At 38.7% G+C, this 12,031-nt stretch overlaps 1 protein-coding gene across 2 annotated transcripts; it reads left to right on the forward strand.

Moving 5' to 3' along the window:
• Nucleotides 1-2,125: 2,125 nt before the first annotated feature.
• Nucleotides 2,126-8,835, forward strand: LOC106809476. 2 transcript variants are annotated; one of them, XM_014812563.1, is made up of 5 exons: nucleotides 2,126-2,331; nucleotides 3,394-3,682; nucleotides 6,256-6,327; nucleotides 7,420-7,580; nucleotides 7,922-8,835. In XM_014812563.1, exons 2-5 carry the CDS (start codon nucleotides 3,409-3,411, stop codon nucleotides 8,006-8,008), a joined length of 594 nt encoding a protein of 197 aa, XP_014668049.1. In that variant the 5' UTR covers nucleotides 2,126-2,331; nucleotides 3,394-3,408; the 3' UTR covers nucleotides 8,009-8,835. The 2 variants fall into 2 exon arrangements, with proteins under 2 accessions (XP_014668049.1, XP_014668050.1); XM_014812564.1 differs by having other exon boundaries at nucleotides 2,127-2,331; nucleotides 3,382-3,682.
• Nucleotides 8,836-12,031: the final 3,196 nt, after the last annotated feature.

The following is a 12,031-nucleotide window of genomic DNA, read 5'->3' on the forward strand; positions in this document are numbered from 1 at the left end:
GCAGCAGCAACAACAACATCAAGAACTGCATCAGAAGATACAAGAAAAGCAACATTGGCAGCAGCAGCAGCAGCAACAACAACATCAAGAACTGCATCAGAAGATACAAGAAAAGCAACATTTGCGGCAGCAGCAGCAGCAGCAGCAACAACATCATCAAGAACTGCATCAGAATTTACAAGAAAAGCAAAATTTGCGGCAGCAGCAGCAACAACGACAACAACAGCAGGAACTGCATCAAAAGATACAAAAAAAGCAACATTTGCAGCGGCAGCAGCAACAACAACAGCACAAAGAACTGCATCAGAAGATACAAAAAAAGCAACATTTGCAGCAGCAGCAGCCTCAGCAACAACATCATCACCAACATCATCATCAGCAGCAGCAGCAGCAACAACAACAACATAGGCCTATATACCGGCGACAGGCAAACATGCAATCTAGCGCGACAAACAGCAGGCGTCGTGACGCAGAAACTGCTGCGTCAAACCTGTACGAGAACGTGAAAGCCGACGCGGTCGTTGACGCTGGCGGTAGCGTCAACGGTGACATCGAGCTCGGTGACCGTTTATCCCGCCTTCCGGTTCCTGTTAACGTACCCTATAAGCACGAGGATGCGCGTCCGGTGTATATGGACGCAGCAAACGGCGAGCTGCCCAGTATTGTCCTTACGACACACTAAAGCCGCTGAACTGTACCTAGTATCTGGGAAGCTTTTTATTTGCGCGTGAAACGGTTTTGTTTCGTGTGTGTTCATTTGCGCGTGTGTGGTTTTTATCACCAAAACACGAGTTTGGTGATATTGCGTCATGTATAATATACACGAATGCAGCTGTTATGTGAATTACAAATTATTGTATAATGCATAACGTATAATATATAATGTATAATGCATAATGTATAATGTACAATGTATAATGTATAATGTATAATGTACAATGTATAATGTATAATGTATAATGTATAATGTATAATGTGAAATGCGTAATGTATAATGTATAATGTATAATGTATAATATATAATGTATAGGCCTAATGTATAATGTATAATGTATAACTTATAGCGTATAACGCATAATGTATAATGTATAATGAATAATGGAAAATGTATAATGAATAATGTATAATGTATAATGAATAATGGAAAATGTATAATGAATAATGTATAATGTATGTATATGTGTAATTGATCCCCTAGTTTGAGATTTTGCGCCCCTCCTTTCGCCCACCGTCGGAAACATTAGCCGCCACCGAATCGCACCGTTGGGGAGAGGAGGGGAGGGTCAGCTCCTGTTATGGGTATTCTCTGGAGCAACCCTTGATGCAACTTCGTAAAATCCGTTAATAACATACAGCAGTAAATTTAAACCATTTATAAATGTGATTACGGCAAGCATAAATTTAATTAATGCACAGTGTAAATGTCATGTATATGTACATAACAATGAGTATCTTAAATTAGAATATTAATATGGTATTCTAAAGACACAGCCGCATTTTGAAGTGTTTACATTGAATATTTCGTTATTCGTATGGGCAATATACCCAATATAAGCTAATATTTGCAAAGTAAATTACTGCATAAATAGCACACGCTTCCTCAAAACTAACAGAACTCTATCGCCTATACTGGCTTTAACTCCGTACGTCATAAACTTCAATTCCCCGTTTCTCTATTGTCATTCTTCCTTCGGCATTTTTTAAACGCTGTCTACAACAAACCCGCTTTAATAACGATGAATCATGTGCTACACAAAACCACGTGCACTAGCTGTATCATGGAGCTTTGCGCGGCATTTACGATACAGCGTGTTTATATATGCAGTCTTCATAGTCATTCTACGGTTTACGTGTCTTTGTAGACGGCATTGCATTGTAGTAAGGGCACAAATAAAGACTTAATTAGGATAGCACATATTACGCTCGTAGACTTGAGAAACAGAAGCAGTTTCCCTGCTATTTCCGCACTTCTCCTGTGCGCGAATGCGCCTTAGTTGAAAACCAGTTTGAGGTCAGCAACAAAAGACAAACGCGTAACGCCCATGGAGAGCAATACCTCACGTGCAGAGGCAGCGCCCTATGTTGTACGCCGCAATACCACGGGGCGTGACGGCACGTACATCAGTATCCGTATTAGAAATACACAGATAGTCAGTCGTACGGGTGCTTAGGCGACTACTGTCTGGCATCCTGCCGTCTCAGCTATTGGCGATGATAGGCGATTCCAACGCACTACAAATCTGAAGATATAGATCCCTGACAGCGTCAGCAGACGTTATACACTAAACTAGACAACGCCTAAAAGAACTTGTATGGACTTCATCGTTAGCAGTAAGTAATCGTTATCATTGAGTAAGATACAGTAGGTAGGCCTATATGGTAGAAGCACGAAGTGGAATTATAGTTATGTGGTAAATAGATTGAGCAAATTAACTGCCTACATTGCTAAGCGATCTGTCATATGAGGTTTGATGGTGAGTAGGAGGAAGTACTGTATTCATGCATGCGCACATGTTAGATCGCTGTTACACTCTACATGTTCATATATTAGTTATATTAGTTCAGCAGGAAAACCCCTTAAATTTCATTTGTAAATATTTCTTATCTTATTGTAGGATAATTGGTAACTAACATATATGGCTACTGCTATATACACCTACAATGAGTCATCAAATGAATAGATGCTATTGCAGGCAGGGACGATCGCAATATAGCCATCGGTAACCGATAGTGATAAACATAAATCAGAGCGATACTGAAAGATTATTAACTATAATAATCGATTCACGTAGTATCGACAAACGTAGCATGGAGTCATATAAAATTTACAGATATTTCCAGAAATCCGCTGAAACCCGTTTCAATACGCAGAAACACATCTACACACGATCAAAATACAGCGATTCACGCAGAGAGATTAAATTAGTAGATTACGGGACTTCCCTGACACCTAAGCGCATTAGCTGATACTGCACTGTTCATCGCCCTAAACATCGTATTACTATAGTAACACGTTGCTTGTTAGCTAGCATATCTACTCTATTTCTTCACGTACTAGCACTTGAGAGGCAGGTAAACACTCAAATTTGAAGTCAAAAAATTTCTTAACCTAGTAAGGGGAATTACATACAGGTAATATCATATTAATATTATTCTTATATCGATTTACTATAACTTGATATATATATATATAGTCAATAGCAAAATAGTTGATTTGCTCAATACCACATATAATAATACCACTCTTACCACATAATAATATTCTTAATACATCACAGTAAACAACTCTAAATTTACAACTTCATTTAACCTTATTTAGTTTTCTGCTATGCTGGAATTGACATTCCAATGAGTAACGCTTGTACGCTTGATTTACTGGAGAATTTCCAACAGTTTGACTTCTACATAATGGAAACGAAACCTGGGATGGAGAAGAACGACGAAGCCAATGCACCCGCAGCCTGTGATCACAAGAACAACGAGACGGAGGCAAACATTACCACAGAGAGCAAAGATACAAAATCCGAATCTACCGACAAAGAAAAGCAATCAACAAGCGTGAGCGGGCAGGGAACAGGGGCAGATGAAGCAAGCAGCGATATTGGGAAAAGACTTCATGAAATGGAAGAGCTGGTAAAAGGCCGCTGTGAAGAACACGATCAGATGATGAAGACTAAGGATGGTATGTATGGAAGGAAATTATAGCTAGCGCTGTCGTTAAATGTAACAAAATATATAACACGAATTCCTATTGCAAGTAAACGCAGCGCTCTGCAACACGGTATCACGTGAATATTCTTATCTGAGGCGAAGGAACTGGTTCGAAGATAATATAAAAAGAGTATGCGTGAGTGATTATATAGAAGGATAAATGTCATTGGAATGGCATGGTGGATGGTGGATGGGTATTGATGGCATGGAGGGCATGGATGGATAGATGTGGTATGGATGGATAATGATGGATGGTGGCTCGTGATGGGATAATGAATGGAATGAGATGGATAGGAATGAGATGGTAGTGGAATGATGGAATGACTATGATGGATGGATGGAATGAATTGGCATAATGGATGGCATGGATGGATGGATGGATGTATGGCATGGATGGGAATGGATGGATGGGATGGATGGATGGATGGATTGATGAGTGGATGGATGATAAATGAATGGATGATGGCATGGCATGGACGGACGGTGGTATGAGGATGGATGGATGAATGGTATGAAATGGAATGAATGGTGAATGGATGGATGGTAGATGGGACCGGCGAACGACTGAGGCACGGCATGGATGATGGAATAAATATGTGCGTGGGTGGATTTTTGATGGATGGATGGATGATGGAGGGATTAGTAGATGAGATGGACGGATATGGATGAATGGAATGGAATGGGTGGATGAATGCGATGGAGGGATTAATGAAATGGATGGATGGATATATATATAAATATTATATTATATGAGACAGATAGATTAATAGTAGGATATATGGATATGGATAATATATATATCTAATATATATATTATATATATATATTATTATCTATATTAAGAAGAGAGAGAGAGAGAGAGAGTGAATAGATGAGTAGGTGATATGTAGAATGATTAGTTAGATAGACAGAACAGGAGATGATAGATAGATAGATGATAGATAGATAGTAGATAGATAGATAGATAGATAGATAGATAGTATATAGATGGTAATGGAGATAGTAGATAGATGAGAGGAGAAGAGAGAGATAGAGAGAGGAGAGAGAGGAGAGTAGATAGTAGATAGATAGTAGATAGATAGATAGATAGATAGATAGATGATAGATAGATAGATACGATAGATGATAAGAGAGCATAGATAGATAGATAGATAGTTAGTAGCTAGTAGATAGATAGATAGGTAGGTAAGATGGATAGTTTTAAGTAGGCCACACGACAGACAGACAGAACAGATAGTGATATATAGATAGATAGATGATTAGATAGATTAGATAGGATAGATAGACTTAATTGGGTAATGAGAGAGAGAGTTAGAGAGGTGAGAAGACGAGTGGAAGGAAAGCTGGAGGGACATCAGACTAGCTAGGAGGAATCTAGATATACTGTTTTTGTACGTCCATACAGTTGCTGCGCGTCATATGACTATCCTAGCCACGAATGTAAACTATGACATACTATGCCGGATGTATCTATAATGTATTAATCTTAATTAAAACGATATTATTAGAGTACTCAGCAAGTTAGAAGTAGCGGAAATATAGTAGCTAACTAGAGCACAATACATGCAATGCCAGTAAGATGTTTAATTCTACGCTTTTGAGCCAATCGGTTGGCATATTAGAACCAGTTAATTAAAATTACTAATGGTAGGCAGCAAAAAGTTCTGACTCGCCACACACAAATCACAAATCATAAGCGCACACCACAAACACACCACGCAACACCCACAAACAACACAACACAAACACACACAACCACACACACACACACCCAACCACACACACACACACACACACACAACACACACACACACACACAGCACAACACACAACACAAACAAGCACGGCACGCGTGCGCGAAACACACCACGCAAGCACGTGCGCAAACCAACAACACACCCCACACCACACACCAACACCACACACACACACGCGCGAGCACACACACACACACACAACAACACACACCCCACACAACAACAGCGCGCGCGCGGCGGCCACAACAACTACAACACACAACCACACCCCCCCGCTAACACACGACACACACACACACAAACAAACACAACAACACAACACTATACCACACACACAACAGACACACACACACCACACACACTATACACACACATCAGAAACACAACACACAACACACACAACACCACAACAACACACAAGACAAACAAACAGAGAAAGAGAGAAGAGAGAGAGAAGAGGACAGAGAGAGAGAGGAGAAGAGACGAGGAGAGAGCAGAGATCGAAGAAAGAGAGAGAGAGAGAGAGAGAGGAGAGAGATGAGAGAGAGAGAGAGAGAGAGAGCGATAGGAGAAGAGACGAGCGGAGGAAGAGAGAGAAGGTGAGAGGGGGAGAAAGAGAGAGATGAGGAGATGAGAGAAAAGAAGGGAGCAGAGAGAGAGCGAGAGAGATGGGTGGTGGAGAAACCATGCGGGATGATGAGTGTGTGAGTGAGATAGAGGGAGGGAGAGACACACAGACATGCGTGTATTTAGAAATCGCAATACAACAGCCTTTTCCGTTTCCCAGAGCAAGTGGATAACCTAACAGAACTACTGCTGTCACTACAAGAAAATCAACCAGAAAAGAGAAACGAAGAAGGTAATTACAATCAAGCAGACGCGTATATCGAGTGCTTACGGGTAGGTCATTCTTTGACAGAGTACCAAATCAGACTAAAACCGATCCTGTCATACACTGATCGATCCAGCATGCATGCAGGGACAGCTCTCCTAGAATTCAGGAAACATCATGAAAATGTGCGTAACAAACGTGAATAGGTTAAATAATTGTGATCAATAAGAGATTATCCGAACTAAAATCAATGAGAGCTAGGCTAATCAAACGATTATACAGTACTTCCAACCGAATCTTATTCTACAAATCATATATTTCTTCAACAAGCTCCTACAATCATCGCAATAACTTACCAAGTTAATTGTGTTTAAATAGATTTTCTTCGTGATTGAATCTTGTGTTTGATGGAATAATGGACTGGCCATAATAGAAAAGCACAGTGATTTCTGATCACTTCTAAGTTTAATTATTACCGAATTCTATACAATTTATAGATAAGCTGTTTCAAGTCGCGTTTACGTTGGATTTTCCCCCTGTTCAATTGGGGAGTTTGGACAACGGTTAACTGATTCCGCAAGTGGCATAGCTTGCGATTATTATTAAAAGAGGGCTGCTGTGCAAAATAGTTGGTGGTTCAGATATTACTGATTTCATATGAAATCGAACTGGCGGTTACGGATTGATTCGCGAAAAAAAGCAATGCTTTTAGTAGTTTTGGAATTTATTAAAAACTAAGATAGGTTATAGCGTTGATGGCTTTCCATATAAAGCTACCTCTAATGAGAAATGAGGTTTTTAGGCGTTTTAACTTTACAACAAAGCTCATTTTCCACATGCGAACTTAAAACTACACCGATAGAGAATTATACGATAAGGCCAATAGAATTATGAAAGTGGCATTCTGCAAGAAATTTAAATAACAAGCACCTGCTCTTTGTAAGTCTTGCCCGTACATGGAGTTGCTTGAGCTCGCTACATGAGTCCTAAACCAATCCGACTGCCTTCCACCCATTGTGCCTATAAACTGTATTATACACTATTGCACATTTAATTTTTCTTAACTAATCTTTCTAACACTCATTTTAGTTTTAACATTTCCAAAAAAATTATTTCTAGTCATAAAGGACAGACTAGACAAGCTGCATCAGCTACAGGATTGCCTGCAAAACATGTTCACCGAGATGGATAGCATGTTGCTGCAGCGGACGGAGGAAGGAGAGAACATCCGCCATTTGATGGAGGAGATCATTCCCAGCTCGCCAGATGTCGCTCAGAAAGTGAGTCATTACCACATCAGCAATGATACATCGGTTCCGTGATAGGTTCCATGATGTGACATCGGGGTGAGGTGTGAAAAATGGGGAAACATACAGTGAGATAGAGTGATAGCTAGCTAGCTAAATAGATTCATTTAATGAGTTCAAGTTTCATTTATTCTTTTGCACTTTCTAATTAAATAATAATTAAAAAAAATATAATAAATGAGTTTTTAGTGTGAGCTAATCAAAAAAACACATTCTTTACAATTCAGCTGATATAATCACTGTGTCACTGCATCACTGTAATAAACCGTGATGAATAAATGATGTACAACCAACCAATGATTATAACTTTACAGGAATCAAAGGAAAAGGGGTCAACAGATCCTGGAATTTCAACCACAAAAGATGAACAATCAGTGGCGTCACCGGAAACTGGAGAATAATATATTGATATTTCGTCAGATGTGACATATTATCGACATATAAACACAAAATGTATTGTTACCGTGGTGTGTAATTGGACATATCATTTGAGCCGCGATATCTTCAATGGCAGCAATCATACATTGTAACGGAACTATACTTTCATATATATGATTAGCGGTTGGTAATAATATATACGTGAAGTAAGCTACTTTAGAGCCAGTTGCTTTGCGCCATTGCTATATACCAAACGGACAAATATACTTGCTCTATTCAATCGAAATACCATAGTCTGTTAAAGGCCTGAGATGTGAGCGATTTGATATATATTATAATCGTATTAGACTATATATATGTCGCTAAATTACATTTATGAGAATACGAATAGAGACTGTGTATCACACAGTATATTTGTACATGTGACTACAAATGTATACAGCTGTAGAATGTCAGAATGATATATATAACTATACTAAGATTAAAACACACTGATTAATTTTGACTCCAGGCTCTTTAATTACGAATATAATATACGATATGCTTACTTTCTATTACAAAACATGGTGCTAAGGAGATTTAGAGCTTGTTTAGACGAACCCAGATCTCTATTCTGTAAACGGTTCGTTTTATGACAATAAAAACGCTGTCACATAAAGAATAGCACGCGTATTGGGCACCAGTCCTAGACACGCGACCCGGGCGTTAGTGAAGTATCTGTGCGTATATAGAAAATTAAAATGAAAAATTACTAAGAAATTGGATATCGACGTATGAATAAAGTTTGTTTACTTGATACTTAATAAAAGTCGCAAAACATTCTGCGGGGAAGTAATAACAATTAAATGTATATACCTGTTAAATGTATTACCTACAGTAGTTCGCAACCCTAATTCCTGATGTTCACGGTTTCAATAATTTCACGCAAATTCAGTTAAAATGTTCATCCATACATGTTCACACACCGCACGCACGCCCCTGTGCACAAACTCATAAGAAATATATATTTTATTTATTTGTTTGTTTAGCATTTGAACGGGTTTTTTTACGTGGCATTATTAGGCGATAGAGATTACGTAAACATTAAGACTTTGTTAGTAAATACAATCTGTATTTAATTACCAAAATACAATATGCATTTAATTACCAAAATTTCATTATTATTATAACGGCCCAAGTGACTGTTATTATGATAAACATACAAACAACTATAATTTTTAAAACCGTGTTTTTATTTATTTATTATTTCTATTCAGGGATTAAAATTGAAATTCAGTATATAGTATATATATATAGGATACGTATTTAAGTGAAAATAATGGTGACCCGAAGAATAGAGAAATTTTCATAGAGAGTATAAAATCATGCCCAAAACTAATAAAGCGCTGCAGAGAAATAAATGCACTGTGGATATGTATGATCCTATCATGATCAAATCTATTTGTCATGGACGGCAGCATTATTGAAAAAATCTTATACTATCAGAACCTATTCAGCGATTTTTAAATGCACACGCATGAATTAATTTTACATTTATTATAATTATTTTGGCGTTTTCTTTTTTTGTTTCATCACTATCCGTTCTGCATGCTATAGAGAAACGTGACGTGATTTCTGATTATCGTGCTGCTTATTAGTGTGTTGCGTTTGTCAGGGTGGTTATTGTGAAATCTGATAATATAGGTAATATTATTGTAAGTGTATCATATATATTCCTATACGTGTATAGGACTTCTGTAAGTGTTCTATACGTGTTTTCTATAAGGGTTCTATAAGTGCAACCAGGACGCCTATAAGTGTGTATGACTCCTCCAAGTGTGTGTGTGAATAATATATAGTGTATAATATAGATATTATACAATATACACTATACATGAGTCAACACACTTACAGGAGTCATATTATATTAGTTATATAATATATATAGATATATAGATATTGTAACATCTGTTTTGCACGTGTTACATGAATTAGTCAGCGAGGCTAGACTAGGGGTTGTTGTAGTAATAGTCTGGGTAGATGGAGCGTCGCGCATCTTGTTGCGGCTACATTGATGTACTAGGGAGAATCGTAAACGTTTTTAGGTTGGGGGTTTCTACGGTGATTGTGAAATGGGGGTAGGACGCCGTCTGTGAGAACGGGTACATGTGCGTGCAGGATGTATGAGTTTTGGGGGGAATATATAGAACAGATATGTAAGAGTCGAGAGATTCTGATTCTGGTCGCGAGAGAAAGCGCACGCGCGTGCCACGCGCGTGTGCGTGGTTTTGTGTCTCTTTGTGCGATGTGTCTACACTGTATGAGTTATTAAATAATATTCCGGTTACAACACAAATTTGGCTTTATGTCATCATTCCAGTTTACAATATTTTACACTCCTGGCATTATTATAGGCACTCAACCCACGCGACAGTGCGCGGTGTTGCAATATATTATTGATGTTTGTTGCTTCGTGTGTGTGTGTGTGTGTGTGTGTGTGTGTGTGTGTGTGTGTGTGTGTGTGTGTGTGTGTGTGTGTGTGTGTGTGTGTGTGTGTGTGTGTGTGTGTGTGTGTGTGTGTGTGTAGTGTGTGTGTGTCGTCGCGTCGTCGTGTGTGTGTGTGTGTGTCGCGTCGTGTGTGTGTGTGTGTGTGTGTGTGTGTGTGTGTGTGTGTGTGTGTGTGTGTGTGTGTGTGTGTGTGTGTGTGTGTGTGTGTGGTGTGTGTGTGTGTGTGATCACTAGGCTCACGTATATCTGCGTATGAGAAGAACGAGTTAATGCGTTGAAAACACAATCGACCACATGTATTATTACGCGAAATAATATATATGTATATACGCGTATTTAACAATCGCTTCTTATGGTACCACGATGGCAAATTCGCCAATCAGCGTAGGGATAGGTCAGGAATGAGTACCTTTTTGAGTGTCTGCATGCGCTAGAATTTTGTATTTCTCATTAGAAAGGATTATAACTGTTTGCAATTGTTAATTTCAGAAACTATAATCTTTTCTGAATCCGACAGTGTAAACGGCTCGTCCGAGGTGCGTTGCTGGCGCGGCCAATAAATTTTCAAAGAAAGCCTACTTTTTGTGCAGATTCAAGTTGTAAATTGGCTATTTCTCGTGTGCTCTGGGAAAGTTTTGTTTACAAGAGAAATTATGGAAGAATTTTTTTTGTTACTAACATATATATTGTCACTTGCGACGTGGATTCAGAGGATGGCAGTATTCTTTGTAAAAAAGCCTTGTGCAGATTTATGGGAATTTTTTCGTAAGTATGGCCACCTATGGGAAAGCATTTCCAGGCGTGAAACCTTATAGCAGCATATAATATTATCTTCTTACATCTAGATCAGAAATATTGCGCCCATGCGTACTAGATGGCGCCACGGTGCTGATACAGGGGCCCGAGTCTTAGCATTGGCCCTAACATTTCCTTTTTCGCATAGACTGTTGACAGAAACACACCGAAGTAGTGGGTTTCTCATATACGGTGTACAGAGGGTATGTTAAGACTAATGTTAAGACTTTAGACTCTTAACTTTATTTCGGACAACGAGCCTATGTTCATCAGGTGGTGCACCGAGATTTTATGATGATGCGTTACAAGCTAGTATAAGTTGGACTCGGTTGCCAAATATTGCATTCTCACTTGATATTTATGAAAACCCAAAATCCTATTAATAGGCATTGGAAATTATTGCGCCCCTACTTTTGACTGCCGCACCTAGAAAACTTCTTTCCAAGACCCCATGGCTGAGACGAAACATAATAATCATTTCGGTGGGGGTGAATTTACCAGTGCACAAACTTGCTGATAAAAGCGTCGTTTAAAACGCTAATCAGTCGAGATCATTGTATCTCATATCTCATATATCTCTAATATAGGCGTTTTGTTAGCGTTACTAGTATGTCTACGTACATTATATTTGTTCACATTATAAGTCAGTGAAATAGAAGTACGATCTCTTTCTCTTTCTCTCTCTCTCTCTCTTTCTCTCTCTCTCTCTCTCTCTTTCTTTCTCTCTCTCTCTCTCTCTCTCTTCTTCTTCTCTCTCTCTCTCT

The sequence above is a fragment of the Priapulus caudatus genome, unplaced genomic scaffold (assembly GCF_000485595.1).
Source record: "Priapulus caudatus unplaced genomic scaffold, Priapulus_caudatus-5.0.1 Scaffold357, whole genome shotgun sequence".
In the NCBI taxonomy this organism is placed as follows: domain Eukaryota; kingdom Metazoa; phylum Priapulida; class Priapulimorpha; order Priapulimorphida; family Priapulidae; genus Priapulus; species Priapulus caudatus.